Genomic DNA, 17,713 nt, shown 5'->3' with positions numbered 1-17,713 from the left:
TAATACCTAGTTCGGACTACTTTAGTATTTTTAACGCATAAAAATACAATGAAATCGATATTGATTAATTAGTAAATAAACCTGTAATTGCGTTCAAATAAATTGTTAGGTGGCATCATGATGGCAGCTAATGACTATACCAATGAGATTGCGGAAATAGGTACATACAGACAGTAGGCGTACAATAATTTCAACTAATTTCTACATAGTAATTTGAACTCAGAGGTGTAGCTACCGCCGTAATCGTATCAGCCGTATCGTAAATATACGGGGCCTCCGGACTACAGGGGCCACTAACGTGTGGAAGCAAAAATTAATGTAGGTAATCCACAATCTCTTTTTTTCCCTGGTTAAGCGTGCGCCCAATAGGTGGAAACATTCTACACAGGTTGTTAATTCACTGTCATATTTATTTTTAGCGAGGAATTTTGTTTCTTGTGTGAGAAATCTTTACCTTTGATTTGGGCTACAGGGGCCTCTTGTGAAAAAAAAATTTGTAAATATTTGTATACACAATCTCACCTAAACATCGATGAAAATAATGCCGCTAGTTTAATTCAAAATATTTCATTAGAGACAGTGTTTATAATCGCATAAGATCGTTGATCATATACGTTGACGAAAAATGATGTCTTGCGAGGCAGGTCTTTATCTAAGTAGTCTGAGGGTTGTATGTACTCTATGGTTATTGGTTATGGTTACATTACATGTCAAATCAAATGGCAAATGCACTATGCGGAAATGCCGTATTAATCTGTGGCCAAGCCAAAACAAAATGCCATCGTGCAACTTTTCTAGTCTATAGTGGTCTATAGTGATCTGTGGTGCAACTGCATTTGCAACGTGGACGGTCGGACTCGGTTAGCGGAGTTTTAGAAAATAAGAAAAAATGGATAACGATAGTGAAAATGAGATAAAATTTAAGCCCAAAAAGAAGAAAAATCTTCGCCAAAGAGTTAAAATTGAAGATGAAGAATCAGAGGACGAGGAAATCATTTTGGCTAGATTGGAAGAAGCCAAGGAGATCCAGAAACTTCGAGAAAGGCCGAACGGTATTAGCGTGGTTGCATTAGCCACTGGTCAAAAGACTTCTTTAGTAGAAGAAGGCGCATGTAAGGACCCATTTAATGTTAAATCTGGGGGCATGGTGAATATGCAGGCATTGAAAAGTGGGAAAGTGAAACAAGTGGACGACGCGTACGACACTGGCATTGGCACGCAATTTTCTGCCGAGACGAACAAACGCGATGAAGATGAAGAAATGATGAAATACATAGAAGAACAGTTATCAAAACGGAAAGGTAATTTAAAATATAATTGTTGTATAACCTGCTTTTCCTGTTCAACAACCCAAAATTTATGTACCTGGCCTCCTAAACTAGTATTTTTATATGTATTTCGATAAAAAATCCCATGACGCTTCCCATCGATGTACGTACATGTGTGACGCTTCCTGCATAAATATTAAATAAATAAATATACATAAACAATACACATCACTATCTAGCCCCAAAGTAAGCATTCAGAGTAGCTTGTGTTATGGGTGCTAAGATAGTTGATATTATAATATTAATATACTACATATAAATACTTATATTACGTATAAATTACAATTACACACAGAGACTGGACAACACCCACGCTCATCACACAAATATTTTCCAGTTGTGGGAATCGAACCCACGGCCGTGGATGCAGAAAGCAGGGTCACTACCCACTGCGCCACGCGGCCGTCATTATTTGTTCTAATATTGAAGACTAGCAGACGATGCGCGGATTCACCTGCGTTATTCCCGTTCCTGAAGGAATAAAGGGACAAAGTATAGCATACTACTCGGGGATAGTGAAGCATCCCAACAGCATAGGAATTTTTCAAATCCGTTCAATCGTAGATCCAGAGCCTATTCAAAACATACAAACAATCAAATTCCTCTTTAAGATAAAAAAAAATTTCTCTTTATGATATTAGTATTGATGTAAAGGTATTAAAATACTTCCCAGCAGCCTTATCCTCATCTACAATACTAATTTAAATAAAAATAAGATACCTATATTGTTTTATGATGTCAGTTTTCAACACTGCAGTAAAATATTTAAAAACATAAGACACCATTTTCTTGAATAATATAGAAAATTACTGATGCTACGCATTGTTTTGTACTGACTCGAGAATCTATTAATTTTTGAATATTGCATTTGGAACGGCTAAGACACAGTTGCGTTCCGAGCAGTCTAGTTATTTACAAATATTAATGGACACATATACAACTTCCTCCTTATGGAAGCATATTTTTTTGGAAATTTTATTTTCCTTATATCTGATTTTTTCAAAACAAGTCAAAAGTTTGCTCCAGGCTAACCTTAATCTATAAAAAAGAAATTATAAATCTGTGTAGTAGTTTTTAGTTGTCAATTTTTTTTTGATGTATGGAATTTGTGAAATAAAAATGACAATTATATAATATAACTAGCTAACGCAGCGCGGTTTCACCTATGTGTTTCTTGTTCCCGTAGGAATGTGGGGATAATATATAGCCTATAACCTTCCTCGATAAATGGGCTATCAAAAAGTCAAAGTATTTTTCAAATCGGAACAGTAGTTTCTGAGATAAGCGCGTTCAAACAAACAAACTCTTCAGCTTTTCTTTATAATATTTTTGTTTACAGAGGGACATGACTTGAACAAAAAGGATTGTGATGACAGTGACACACTCAAATATTTTCCGCCTGAGGAAGCTGCTTTACTTTCACTGCCTGAACACTTGCGAGTGTCTTCTACCCACAGATCTGAGGAGATGCTTTCAAATCAAATGCTCAGTGGGATACCGGAGGTGGATCTTGGCATAGACGCTAAAATTAAGAACATTGAGGCTACAGAGGAGGCAAAAATGAAGTTATTATGGGAGAGGCATAATAAGAAGGATGGACCTTCACAGTTTGTGCCAACTAATATGGCGGTAAACTTTGTACAACATAATAGATTCAATTTAGACACTGTTAATTCCAAAAAAAGAAAAGTTGAAAAACCAGAAGTAGCGAAGACTGAAGCCAACGTAATTGATGATAGTGTAAATAAAATTGTCAAAAAAGCTAAAGGTGAACGAGCTACGGACGACTATCACTATGAAAAGTTTAGGAAACAGTTTAGGCGGTACTAATAGTTTTGTTGAACTGTCTTCTAAATTCTGGTATTTTAATAGCTAATTTAATAAGTATAATAATTTAATTTTGAATTGTGATTACATTTTGGTATTATTTTTTTTTTTAGTTAGTATAAAAAGTAGTGATAAGATAGTTGTTTAATTTATTATATGTATTAAGATGGTTATCTGGCATTGAATTATTATTTAAAAAAAAATACCATGCTATATGTATAAGTATATCTTATAGAAAATTTGTGATTGGCAAAAACCCACTTGTTGGAATTTTTGGACCATTTTTCATTTGATCAATAGGGTAGTTGACTCATATCAAATTTAATAAAAACAATATTAATTTAGTGTAGTACATGGGATAAGGGTCCTAAATATATCAATATTTAATATCAATTAATAAAAGTTAAGGATTTCTATTTAAACTTAATTTAATTATCACATATTTTTTTCAATTTTCCAAATGTCAAGAACGCTGTCGTCCATTTTGTGACGTCAGTAACATCCTTCATGTACTAAACGTCAAACTAATTGTTAAGTAATATTTTTGGCAAAGCTCCCATTTATATGAGATTTATTATGTGATATCATGAAAAAGTTGAAATATATTCTGTCATGGCCGACAGTTGTTTTGGCTCGTATTGTCAAAAACTTTTAAAATCTAAAATTTTCATGTAATCATGTCTCAATAAAATATGAAATTTTTTTTAGTCTAGTAGAACAATAGTGAACTATTTAAGACTATTTAAAAAAAGTGTTATTCTGTGGTCTGGGTCAAAAAGCTAAACGTGCTTTGAATAATCTGTCCCATCACTGGTGTGATAACGTACTGCTCTTGTGGTCCTGAACCTACTCTTATTTTGGATTTTAGTTGGAAGTGTTAGTAGGCAATATTTTAATTGATTGCTGACTGGCTGCTAATTAAGCCTCAATAGCTCTACGGTAAGAGCAGTTGGACTCAACACCGAGGGGTGGTTCTATCCTTACCCCGTTGCTTTATTGTCGTACCCACTCCTAGCACACTTTTTGTCGACTAGTAGGAGGGGAAGGGGAATATTGGTCATATTATAAAAGATATGGCAAATATTCTTTTTTTAAAAAAAACAAAAAATTTTTGGCTAAAATAAACCAAGGAAAGATATTTCTTGCTTTAAATTGCTAAAGAATATTGGTTGGTTACTTTCATTGTCCTCACCATTGTTTTCCATAACAGGCTTTTTTTAAACAGAAGGCGGGTATTTGAATTGGTTCTTCTTGGTGTATTTCAATTGTCAGTGTGAGTAAAAAAAAACATTTAATTAAACCTCTTTTGATTCACCTGTCAAACGAGGTTTAAATAAATGACAAACTTGTTAATGAATTTACATCAGACATTTTGCAGGGTTCAGGGTGATTACCAAAAGCTTTCATTGTGGTAATGTTAAAATAAAATTGAGCTCTTGCAAGCAGCAATAGCTTAATTTTGGCTAAAATAATCTTCTAAGGCAAGATATTTCTTGCTGTTAGAAGCTTTGAATTGATAATTTCTTGTCAGTTAGTTTTTAACGTCTTCACCATAGTGTTTTCTTTAACAGTTTTTTAATAAAAGGCATATTTTTAAAAGTAGGTTTTTTTTTGTGCAGGATTTTGAAATGATTTTTGTGGTGTACTTAAAAGTACCTAATTCACTTGTCATGGAGAGTTGTGTGTCAAAAAAGCTTTTGACTAAACCTCTTTTGATTCGCCTGTCAGACGGGGTTTAATTAAAATAAACTTGTAAATGAAATGACGTCAAACACTTTGCAGGGTTCTGTGTGATTATCAAAAGCTTTGATTGTTGCAATGTTTAGAAATTAAACAATTATTTTTAGTGATTTGAGTTTCAGCTACGCTTATAAAACCTAATACTCTTCAGCTTTCTTTTCTTTTTTTTCTTTAGTGTCATAGATAATGATTGTGTCTTAATGCATTGTAGAAATCATGTTGATTATCCTGTTCATTTTGGGAAACAAAATAAGCATATTTTTAGAGCTCTTGCAAGATTAAAGAGAGCTTAATTTTTGTGTAGGGTCCTCAAAACACTTCCAAATATAATCTAAAATAAGAATATGACGAGTTGAAAGTGACTTTAAGGAATTTGATTAAATACCCTATTAAAAGAGCTTTAATTAAAGGTAAAGTCGTATATGAAATCATGTTGAACAATTTTTGCAGAGTATGATGTCGCATTTTTTTGGATAATCTTTGCTTTATACCAAAGCAATGATTAAGCATTAAAAATTAAAATTAGGTTTGCCTTATTTTGTTCATTTTGGCTGTGTCCCCAGTAAGCAAACTGTCAGCGGCCGACTGAGTGAGCCGCAAATTTGCAGCGAACTGAAATTTGAGTTAGCTGCAGACTCAAATCAATTTTCGTGCGTCGCAAGCAAACTTGAGAGAGTTAGCCGCTTATTTAGCCGACCGACTTAATTATCACTTTACTTTTGTTGTACGAAGGGAGTGGTTGTGTTGGTCACGATGGATATTTTTGAAGTAATTGGTATCTTAGAAGCGCTGAAAGAGGATAAAAGGAAGCACTGGGTTCACCCATTATACAAGAAAAGGTTGAGCATTGGACAATTTCACACTCTTTATCCAGAACTAAGGAAACATCCAGAAAAATTTTACGACTATTTCAATATGACTTCTCATACATTTGATGAATTGCTTAAATCTATAACCCAGTACATAGCTAAAAATAATATCACAAGAGATACATTATGTCCCGAAGAACGGCTTACTATAACTTTGAGGTAAGTAAATAATTAACGCTTTAGGATTTTAAAAAAATATGTTATTTTTATTGTAATACAAAGTCACTTTCGCATTTATAGTTTTTAATTTAACAATCACTTTTCAAAGTTACTGTATTATTTAAATTGAATTAAGAACATATATGGTAACATTAAGTTGGTAACCTGTCATTCCTCATCTTCAGTGTGGTTTGAATCGCCTCGCAATATTGCTTCTATGTCTTCTATTTCCGCTGAAGAACCTGTAGAGCTATGTGATGGACTGTTTCGAGGGTAGTTTTGCACATTTGGTGTACTGCTGCTTCCACTCGCATAGCCATACTGATGTGGGTACTGGTAGGCATTCGTCCATCCAGTTAGCATCATACCACCGTCATAATTATTATGTACACTATATTTTATATTTTTAATAATTTTCATCACTTCGAACCGAAATTCAAAATTCTGTGTTGGGGACATTGTCTTCATTTCCGGTAAAATATTTAGTAGAAAGTTCATATCTGGATCGTTTTCTCTTTTTTTTTCCATCGAGTTAATTAGGGCTTCTTGAAACACAGTCATCTTTTTTGGTCTTCTTGAAACACAGTGATCATTTTCATCTAAAATAGCGCTACTGTCGCTAGACGTCTCGGCGCTAATATTGCCAGATGTCTGGTTGCTAGCTCTAGAAACATTTAAAAACTGTAACATGTCCAAGTATGGTGTCTTGCGTTTTTTTGTTGCGCCACTTCCGCTTTTGACTGAGGAATCCTTATTTTTTTCTCTGGTGTGATAGTCGCGCAAACCCTTCCATTTTTTTTGTAGGTCTTTTACTGAAACAGAAATAATCGGTAGTTCAATATTCTTTCCAGATTCTTGTCAAGTGGACTAAGTTACAGAAAAATTGCACAAGAGTTTCTTGTTGGAAAATCGACGGTATCGAAAATAATAAGTGAAACTGCATGCATTATATGGGATATTTTACAGCCACAGGAAATGCCGGAACCTTCTGAAGAATTGTGGCTAGAAATAGCAAAACGATATTATAAAAAAACCAACTATCCTAATTGTATAGGATCTATCGATGGCAAGCATATCCGTATTAGAAAACCACCAAAAAGTGGGTCTAACTATTTTAATTATAAGAAGTTCTTCTCAATTGTTCTGTTAGCCGTAGCAGATGCAAACTGTTCTTTTATAGCTATTGATGTAGGTGCTTGCGGACGAAATGCTGACAGTAATATATTTAAAGAAAGTGGTTTTGGCAAAAAATTGGCGTGTGGGTCTCTGAAGATTCCTAACTCAACTAAATTGCCTAATTCAAATGGATTGCCCCAACCTTTCGTGTTTCTTGGAGATGAGGCATTTGGATTACAAAAGCATATCTTGAGGCCTTTTCCTAATAAAAGTTTAAATAAGGAAGAGCGAATTTACAATTATCGTCATAGTCGAGCTAGGAGATGCGTGGAATGTGCATTCGGCATCCTAACAAGCAAATGGAGAGTTCTGCATACACCGATCGCTACTAATGTGAATACAACCATCGCTATCGTAAAAGCCGTTTGTATTTTACATAATTTTGTCATAGCAAGAGAACAAGCACAATATGCACATATTTCGCGACGTACCTCAACAACTCTTACAAGTTCAAGGAGCCAAATTATTACTGTATCAAATTCTGGAAAAACAACAAGAGAAAACTTTAAAAACTATTTTCTTAACGAAGGAAAGCTATCCTGGCAAGAGAAATATTTGTAAGTTGTAGCTACAGGAAGAAATAGTGTAACGGAGTGTGTAAAGCCGTAAATACTATGTAAATTATGATACTTTGTTTTATGTAGTGAGTGATACAAGTATATTGTTGAATAAATAATAAATTCATTAGAATGGAACTTACTTCTTTTTTGTTTAGTGTTTTCTTCTAAGTTTTGCCAATCATCGTATATAATTTCAGCGACTTCATTCCAATTGCTCTGCTTTAATACTCTGTTGCTGTATTCTTCACTCGACATGTTCCATATGCATGGTCTATTCTGTATTTCACTAATGAACCTTTCCGTATCAAAGGACATCTTGGATTTTCAGTGATGTGTGTGTGCGTTGAGATTAGTTAGGTGCGATGCAAAAAAACACGTCCTAACACGATGATAGCTTTTTTCCAACTATCCGAATAATCAGTTTGCGGCAAACTGAGTCACTACGCCCGGCGAACAACCAATCGCCGCCGCCGACTGGAACCGGTTTTGGTGGGAGTCGGCCGCTCACTAAGATAGTCGGCGCGCGTAACGCTGCAAACTGCGTACAGTGAGCGCAAAACTAGCAAACTGTGAACACGCCATTTGAAATATATGGAAGGGCGTACTAAACCGATACGCCGCTAACTCAGTTGGCCGCTGACAGTTTGCTTACTGGGGACACAGCCTTTAAGAAACAAAATTCGCATCTTTATGTTCACACAGGAAATAAAACTATAAGAAATTGTAATTTAATTGTTATCAAATGTAAATTGTAATACTGTATGACTTTTTCAAAAGAGCAACTGTTGAGTTTCTTGCCGGTATCTTCTCAGCAGAACCTGCCTTCCGAACCGGTGGTAGAATCTTTACAAATAGTCAACTGACGTGTCAAAAGTGCTTGTAAACTGAGCCTACTTGAAATAAATGAATTTTGAATTTTGAAAGCTTTAAATTAAGCTCTTACAAGAAGCAATAGCTTAATTTTTGGCTAAAATAATCTTCTAATGCAAGATATCTTGCTGTAAGAAGCTTTGTACTATCTATAGTGCTACAGTTCAATGTTATCAGTTTTTTGGACTATTATCAGTGTTACTGCATTTCGAGTATGTTCTCTTAGTGCTCGTCTCTCATATCTGTTGGACGAGTTGTCAGGCTTGTAATTTGTACAGTTTTGTGATGGACCTGCCCTCGGTCGGTTGTTATCATTAACCAAGCCTTGTTTAGGTCTGCCCATATAAGCCGGCCTTGTTTGGGCTTGGCTAAATTGCTTCTGAGGGACACTCGATGATGAGATTCTTCATTTGCCTCCTAAGTTTCTCTGCAGTGCTACTAGGTGTTTCTGAGCGAATAGACACCTCGTATGTAAGTTCATCTTTTCTCAAAGAATGTAACTATACCCTTGCCTTTTCCATTATTGCATATGTCAATATCAATCCAATATTGATATCTACATCTTTTGTATTAATCTCTTCCGGCAAGTGTATGCCCACATTCAATAAACGAATTTCGTCAGGTACGCCAAAATTACCCCCATTCTTAGGTTTTTTAAATAATACGCCTGTTTGTCCTTGACTTTTTCGTGTTGTGTGATTGTCTATTAAAGAACGTGCTAAGCGTAATCTAAATTCTCGATGTCTGTGCAGAGTCGCAACATGCGTGTAGTTGTAGGTTATGTATGCATTTATTATTGATGCATCGATAAAAAAAAAAGAAAAGTCTCATCCAGTATTTTCTTCATTTGCTTTCGGGCAAAAAATGTCTGCTCTAGAGCCGTTCTTTTGGATCCACTTTACAAGCATTGTATCTACTGACTGATGGGATGTCGTGAGTACAGCAACTTCTTTTGTATTAAGCCATTTAATGGCTGTAATTGGCTCTGCAGTAACAGCTGCAAAATGATGTTTTTCCAATCTCAATTGTCTTAATTGTTTTTTCTTTATTATATACGGTAGATCCTTTCTATTGCATCTGACTGTACCTACTGCATAAATCTTTTTATGATAAAGATCTTCCATAAGATTGCAACTTGTAAAGAAGTTATCGAAGGCAAGTAAACTATTTTTAGGTAAAGATTGGCAGAGTTTATAACAATATTATTCCGCTTCGTAGAAATTCAATCAGATTTGAAATGTTCTTGTTATTTTCAATAAAAACTAGAATTAACTCACGTCTTGAACACTTAAAATCGGTAATTTTAATTTTATATTTATTCACGTATATGTAAGTATTGTGTTTATCAAACTAAGTTATATGAAGTTGTTGTAAAACCACATTGGTAGCAATAGTTTTATACTAAATATGCAATAGTACAGTGTGCAAATATAATAATAAGAGGCCACATAAAGATGTGGTCTAATCATAAGTGGTGGCACTTCTTCCAATAAATCTAATAATTGGTTCTGTAAGAAGTCCAAATAAGCCTGAGCTGTTAAGTTCTTCGGCAGCCCGATTGAACCAATATTTTAACCGTTGAAAATTCCCGTCCACAATTAACAGCGCAGTACCGCTTTAAGGTAAACATTTTAAAACGGTACTGCAATCTGTCTTCCCGCATTAAATGTGAAAATTGTGAAGGTTCATCATCAGACCATAAAACTTTTTCGAAAAATCGCGGATACTCTCGGTACCTCTGCAACATTATTCGACAAAATCGTACTCTTTCTGGATAGTCTCGGGGCAGACTGTAAATACAATGTGCAGTACTTTTGGGGACTCCAATGCTTCGTTGAATTCTACGTTAATGGTGCGTTAATGATTATTAACTTAAACCCATGATGACCAGTGCGGTGTTTAAAGGATATTGAATTACATAACCATGAAGAAAGACGATTTTGAAACAATGATACCTTATCTTTTAGTTGTGTCAATATTAAGTTATATCTTATTTATATTAGGGTTCTGCTGTCGAAGGTATGTAATTAAAATATGTAATTAAATATATATATATACAACGTGTCCCAAAATTCAACGATAAGCGGGCGCCAAAAGATTGACCTGCTCATGAGCACTTAAGGAAAAATAATAAAAAAAATATACCTAAATTTTTTTTTTAGTTACAAAATAAATTTTAAAATTCTTTGAAAATTTACACCTTGTATGATATTTTGAACTACCGCAGCTACAATTTCTTAAATATGCTTAAGATTTTTTTTGTATCGGAACCTAAGTAGTACTACTATTCACCACAACTCTTAAAAACACCACAATGCCCGCAGTTTTTACACAAAAAAAAATCAAAATATTTTTTTTCCCTCAAATTTTTAAAGATTTTTACTTTCAGTCTACTTTGACTCATGGTCTTGCAAAAAAAAGTATGAACACCGCTATGGCAAGTTATTTTCAAAGTTGACGCAACTAATCAAGATTTCAAAATAGTATAATACCCTAGGATAACTAGTCACAAAAAAAAATATGCGTACCATTTGTAAACAAGAACCAAATTTCTTAATTGTTCTTGTTGTTAGTAATAAATTTTACTATGTTCCAAAAATGTGTTTGTTATTTTAATTACACAACATTAAAGTAAATGTTCGAATTGTTTTCCACCGGCATTAATACAGGCACGACATCGCCTTAAAAACGACCGTTTTATTTTTCGCGCATATCTTCTAGCATTGATATGTGCCGCAGCCTGAGTGATTTTTTGCCGAAGCTCGTCCAATGTCGTAATCGGTTTTGCGTAGATCCTGTCTTTGAGACAACCCCAATAAAAGAAATCCAGGGGGTTTAGGTCGGGTGATCGGGGTGGCCATAGGATAGGACCAAGTCGCCCGATCCAACGCCCCGGATACTCGTGGTCTAGGTATTGTCTCACAGGACGAGCGTAGTGAGCTGGGCAACCATCATTTTGATACCACATATTTTGAAGGTCGCTTAGGGGGACGTCTTCTAGTAATTCTTGCAAATCATTTTGTAAAAAGTTCAAATAACTGTCCCCATCTAAGTTTCCTTGTAATTCAAAAGGCCCAATCACTTTTCCATTTAAAATGCCCGTCCATAAGTTGACCTTAAATTGATATTGGGATTTGTCTTCTCTCATCAGGTGCGGATTCTCATTGCTCCAGCTGTGTAGGTTGTGAAGATTTAAATAGCCATCTTTCTTGCAGGTTGTTTCATCCGACCATAGTACTTTATCCAAGAACTGAGGATCTTCCCGATGCTTTTGAAGCATCACTCGGCAAAATGCGATCCGCAGTGGATAGTCCCGTGATAGTAACGTTTGTACACGTCTGTAATGATATGGGTGTAGCCGATGACGTTTTAGTATTCGATGTGCTGAACTTTTTGGGATTCCCGTAGCTGCTTCTATGGCACGCACTGAGGTAGTTGAATCAATGTTTATTTCATTGAGAACTTCTTCATCGCATTCCGATCTAGGTCTTCCAGCGTTTCTTCTAGCTGACGGCAAACGACCCTCCGAAAACGCTTGATGCACATTCATAAATACCCGATAATCTGGATATCTTTGAGCGTTTGGGTACCTTTCTCGATACAATCTGCTAGCAGCGTTAGCATTGCACCGACATTCTCCATAAATGAGATGCATGTTAGCGTATTCCATCGGCGTGTATGGTTGCGGCATGATAACGCTAAACAGTCCAAAATACACCAAAAGTCCAATTCACAAAACACAGGCACAGTCCAAAATAATGCCAGGTCAGTTCAGTTTGCAGATCACTTAAGTCCAGTCCAAAATGCAAAGCCAAAAGTCGTTAGTACGAGAGCCACGTCAATTGAATACGGAAAGTTGCGCAGTAAACAAAGGAGCAGAGCGTACTGACTTGCTGGGAACAGGATTTTCTTTACCTGCATCATTGTCATTCAACAAAGAACATCTGTCTATCCCTCTCTAACGTATACTTATCGCTATCTTTCTCTCTCTCTCTCTCTCTTATTTTTAAATGTTATCGTTCGTTCCATTAAAATTCTAGGAAATTGCAACGTATGACTCACATCATTTTGTGCATAAAGTAAAAGTGATTTCTAGGAGCAAAAACATTTTAGAAATTTAGTTCTTGTTTACAAATGGTACGCATATTTTTTTTTTGCGACTAGTTATCCTAGGGTATTATACTATTTTGAAATCTTGATTAGTTGCGTCAACTTTGAAAATAACTTGCCATAGCGGTGTTCATACTTTTTTTTGCAAGACCATGAGTCAAAGTAGACTGAAAGTAAAAATCTTTAAAAATTTGAGGGAAAAAAAATATTTTGATATTTTTTTGTGTAAAAACTGCGGGCATTGTGGTGTTTTTAAGAGTTGTGGTGAATAGTAGTACTACTTAGGTTCCGATACAAAAAAAATCTTAAGCATATTTAAGAAATTGTAGCTGCGGTAGTTCAAAATATCATACAAGGTGTAAATTTTCAAAGAATTTTAAAATTTATTTTGTAACTAAAAAAAAAATTTAGGTATATTTTTTTTATTATTTTTCCTTAAGTGCTCATGAGCAGGTCAATCTTTTGGCGCCCGCTTATCGTTGAATTTTGGGACACGTTGTATATAATACCCAATCTATTTTTATATAGCCGTAGGAGTAATCAACTTAAGATGAGTTACTATGTTGGTGATGACCGAGGGTTCTACCACACACACTTGGGACAGTAAACCAAGCGACCCGACTAGATGGTGAGTTCTCTTTTAGCCTTGTGGTAATTTCGCTCACGTCTGTGATGGCATTGTTTTGGACCATATTGATTTGGTCATTGATATATTGTTTCCTGCGCTGTGGCAATCTTTGGCTGATTACGCATCGCTCATCTGATACGTCGCTTCCTACCCCGCTATCGTCACGTTCATCAAATTCCATGTTTAAAAGAAACGCTGGTTTCACTCTGTCAATAGATACGTTATATCTACTGCGTCGGCTCTTGCATTTTGTTAGTTAGTTTGCCACTTCTGCGCAGCGATGCAATTTTGGATTGCATTTATGGACGGAGGATGTCGCCTCATCCATTGTAGCCGGAGTGTTTCGTCGTTGATTTTTCCGAAACCTGCTTCCTGCACCCTTCTCAATAGTTGTGTAGGTTTTTGATACCCCAAGTCCATCTTTGACAGTAATCTCATTCTCTGGAACCGCTGGTACTCGCTTTCTTCATAGCATTAAATTAGTCTTTCCTTAATGAAGAGATACTTGTTTTCTGGTGGCGGGCTAGTTAAGAAGTCGCTAACTTGGTGGATAACATTCTTCAGAAGCTTCGAAACAACGCAAAATTTAAAGCCATCCCCTTTAAACAACAAGCCTCACACCTACCCCTTATTCATTACGAATGTAGGCCAATACAGGCCTCTGTTACCCAAGCGAACGTCTTTTATTTTATTATTATAGGTTATTGAAAACATAGCCAATCCAGATAATCTATTCTGTGTGATATTTTTTCATTATTTTTAATTTAGAAAAGCTTTGTTCGTCACCAACTCTTGCTGGTAAAAAAAGGTGGATGGTATTTCAGTCAAATCATTATGTTCAGCAATTGGCACTGTTATTAATGTTATCAAAGTGTTCGTTGATAAACTTTTGTTGCCGCTTTCTAAGTTCTGATAGTGTTGCTGCTGATTAAATTCAATTTTTAATGTTGATGGGCCCGACAAAATGTTTATGTCTTCAAAATCAAAATAATTTAATGATTGATTAACTAGCCAAGATCTTGCAAATGTAAGATTGTTGGAAAATCCAACCAATTCTGACAGCAATCATAGGATAAGTAATAAGTCTAAGTTAGGATCGTTATTTTGAATGTTACGTTGTAATTGTTTTGATTCCTTGAACCTTTCTCTCAACATCTTATTTTTTTGTGCCATGGCTTATCTTAAACAATATTCGTTTATTAAATTATTTTATTATGATACATCAATAAAAATAATAAATAACACAATAATCTATCGGAGATATGATCTTCGCCTTATTTTTTCCGTATCTTGCTCTTGTATTTGTCGATACGAGACTGCGCACTTCTTTTCGGCATTTTGCTGAACATGCGTGCGATTGTTACCGCGCATAAGAAAAGATTGAGCGTCACACAAGATGGAGTTACCACTACGTGTAGTAGCACATTATCTGTGTTACCTGTTTTAAAATTCTCTAAAAACTGTGCGATGTTACCATGTAACTAGAAAGAGGACTCATATGATCATATATGAAGAACGATGCAAGGAAATATAATTAATTTTTAAACAAATCAGTCATGTTGAAGTTCATACGCGCGGACGTAGTGAAGTGTGGACACCGACTGAGCGGTATTACGTCATCGCGTCGCAAGCTTGCACGGTACGGCACCGCATCGGAAATTTGCTCGGTGCGTTGTGCGACATCGTAGATTTTTGCGATCGGACGACACACCAGACACACCATAGTGTTTTGGTTTCGCCCTTACGGTGTCTTAAGCCACTTTTCACAACACCAGTTGTCAAATTATTTTGAATTTCGTTTGCCGCGCTAATAATTTTGTGCCTCAAAACATCAATGGAAGTTATGGGATTTAGCTCGTTATAAACTCTTCATATGGCCCCATACATAAAAACCCATGGGAGTCTGGACTTCTTGCCAGCCACGGTATGGGTCCACCTCTTCCGATCCACTTATTTGGATAAATAGTGTCTAACCACTGTCTGACACTTCGTCTGTAGTGTGCGGGGCAGCCGTCGTGCTGAAACCACAAGTCTCGAATGAGATTGAGTTGAGTAGTACGTTATCTAATAATTCGAGAAAGTTTTCTCTTAAAAAGTTTTTGTAACTTTCGCCGTTTAAATTTTTGGGGAGGAAGTAGGGCCCACTCAAATAATTTGAAATTATGCCCATCCATACATTTAGGCTGAATCGTCTTTGTGATCCCTTTGTTCGTTTTTTGTTGGGATTTTCTTGAGCTTTCCGGGCCCAATAATGAGCGTTGTGGTAATTTGTAATGCCGTCTTTATCAAGTTTGAAATTCCACAATATTTTCTTAAAAAAGGATGGTTCCCCTAAATCTGCATTAAGTATAAACCTGAGAAGATCCAATCTTCTCACAGGATCTCCTTCGATTACATATGGCGGCGTATAATAAGGGTACAGACCAGCAGCATGCACTGTAAACCACACACTTCACTGCGAGAGTCCAAGTTCACCAGTTGCATCCGCCAGTTCTGGGTTTTCTTTTTGTTATGTTGGGCTTTCTTCTTTAAATATTGAATTTTGCCCTTCGGCACATTCAGCCTCGTAATTTTGCGTCAACCATGACCATTCCACACACATGACTTGCGCACTTACAAGCCTTAATATGTTAGTCACTGAGAATGTCATGTAATACGACCATCCCCGAAATAAATATACTCGCGTAAACAAGACATGCAGTTAATGCTTGTTGTTTTGTAGGTTCCTCCTCGAGTAATTCTTCCCAGTTGAGAGTTAAATCCCCACTGTTTATTATGACTGATGTTTACGAGTTGCCAATGGTATCTTCTTGTTGCTTAATGGAAAGCGACGAGTTAGTAAGGTCCGTTATAAACTGTTCTACCAGTTGACGCTTGAACGTTATTGTTACTGTTCGTTCGTGGATGGCTTCTTTTCCGCTTGGTACTTTACAGTACATTTCTATCGGTTAATTGCTGCATGTATATAGAATACACTTTTTATGTCGCAACGATCCTTGTACTGTACATCCGTTGCCATAGGCATTCTATTACGATTAGTCTTCGGGCAGACCAACCTTGCGTGTTTTGGTATAAATTAAACCACGGAGTGTACACGGTTGTGTATTATACTATAATGGCGTAAATATTTACAATACTTAAGATATTATATACTAAATGATTCTATACAATTAACAAGATTCATTTACGTCATAATAGAATGTGCTTACTAGTATTAGACGTGTAGTTTTCTAGGCCGTAACCGCGGAACATAAAATGATGTATAAACACTTATTCTATACATGTAGTATTATCTTGGTTTGCTTATTGATTTAATTATATTTATTATTTATACCTTATGTTTATATTGACTGTGGCCACACATTCCAGAAGCCAATAACTTCCACTGTTCAAGATAAAGGTTATTCTTTCCAGCCTTTCATTGCAATTGCATGATCGTTACCTGGGCAAAATGTGCAACATTAATGTCGTTATTTTTCAAAATTTTTATCAATGTTTCGTACGATTTGTCTTGAAATTCGTCCGTCATCATTTTTGGGTGACATTTTTGAAATTTCGCTTTTGCCCTTTCGAATCTTTGCTTTATCGATTCCTGAAATATATTGTATATTCCGTATATTGGATATAAATTTTAAATCGAATTTTTAATTTATTCAGGCGTCCTTCAGGCGTTCTTGCAAGCATTTCCATAGCTAAAAAGTAGAATAATATCTGAATTTCTGTCATTAGCAGTGTGATTTTTTCGATTGATATGGGCGTTGTTATTAGTGTTGTGGGTGTTTTCCCATCGGTATAAAATTTGCCCGTTTTTGCGTGGTCGTAAATTTTCGTCGACCATTCATCGATCCCGATCATTCCACACACATGACTTGCGCACTTACAAGCCTTAATATGTTCGTCACTGAGAATGTCCTGTAATACGACCATCCCTGAAATAAATATACTCGCGTAAACAAGACATGCAGTTAATGCTTGTTGTTTTGTAGGTTCCTTCTCGAATAATTCTTCCCAGTTGAGAGTTAAATCCCCACTGTTTATTATGACTGATGTTTACGAGGTGCCAATGCCATCTTCTTGTTGCTTGATGGAAAGCGACGAGTTTGTTAGGTCCGTTTTAAACTGTTCTTTCAGTTGACCTTTGAACGTTATTGCTACTTACGTTTTGGGGCAGCAGGGTTGAGAATGCAAACGCGACTGATTATTTAATATTTATTTTAAATAAAATATTACAAAAAAAAAACTTATAATAACTAGAAAACTCTAATTTCGGCGATCGAAATGTAGAGAGCCTAATCCTAATCAGATGTCCCACTCGATCGGAGATTGATCAAAGAGCGCCTTCCATCGCGTATTCTCCTCTTTTATATTGATACTCATTTGCGTAATTAACTACGTTAATCGCTACGTGAATCCATCGGAACGAAGTATGTAGGGCGCTGAACAAGC

General features: G+C 35.8%; 3 protein-coding genes across 3 annotated transcripts; 2 read left to right on the top strand and 1 right to left on the bottom strand.

The window, feature by feature from the left end:
• The first annotated feature begins 808 nt into the window (after positions 1–808).
• LOC112050767 (telomere length and silencing protein 1 homolog) lies at positions 809–3,328 on the top strand. Its single transcript, XM_024089110.2, has 2 exons — positions 809–1,301; positions 2,668–3,328. The coding sequence occupies exons 1-2, from the start codon at positions 890–892 to the stop codon at positions 3,156–3,158; spliced, it is 903 nt and encodes a 300-aa protein (XP_023944878.1). The 5' UTR covers positions 809–889; the 3' UTR covers positions 3,159–3,328.
• Positions 3,329–3,719: 391 nt separating this feature from the next.
• LOC112050768 (uncharacterized) lies at positions 3,720–7,794 on the top strand. The gene is made up of 2 exons (XM_024089111.2): positions 3,720–5,923; positions 6,775–7,794. Exons 1-2 carry the CDS (start codon positions 5,649–5,651, stop codon positions 7,658–7,660), a joined length of 1,161 nt encoding a protein of 386 aa, XP_023944879.1. The 5' UTR covers positions 3,720–5,648; the 3' UTR covers positions 7,661–7,794.
• Positions 5,950–7,974, bottom strand: LOC128199388 (uncharacterized). Its single transcript, XM_052888709.1, has 2 exons — positions 7,800–7,974; positions 5,950–6,735 (listed from the first exon to the last, which is right to left on the bottom strand). Exons 1-2 carry the CDS (start codon positions 7,972–7,974, stop codon positions 6,092–6,094), a joined length of 819 nt encoding a protein of 272 aa, XP_052744669.1. The 3' UTR covers positions 5,950–6,091.
• Between the last annotated feature and the right edge of the window lie 9,739 nt (positions 7,975–17,713).

Source organism: Bicyclus anynana, chromosome 23, assembly GCF_947172395.1.
Source record: "Bicyclus anynana chromosome 23, ilBicAnyn1.1, whole genome shotgun sequence".
In the NCBI taxonomy this organism is placed as follows: domain Eukaryota; kingdom Metazoa; phylum Arthropoda; class Insecta; order Lepidoptera; family Nymphalidae; genus Bicyclus; species Bicyclus anynana.
Note: the sequence above shows the minus strand (reverse complement) of the source record. Positions and strands in the feature narration are given on the sequence as shown.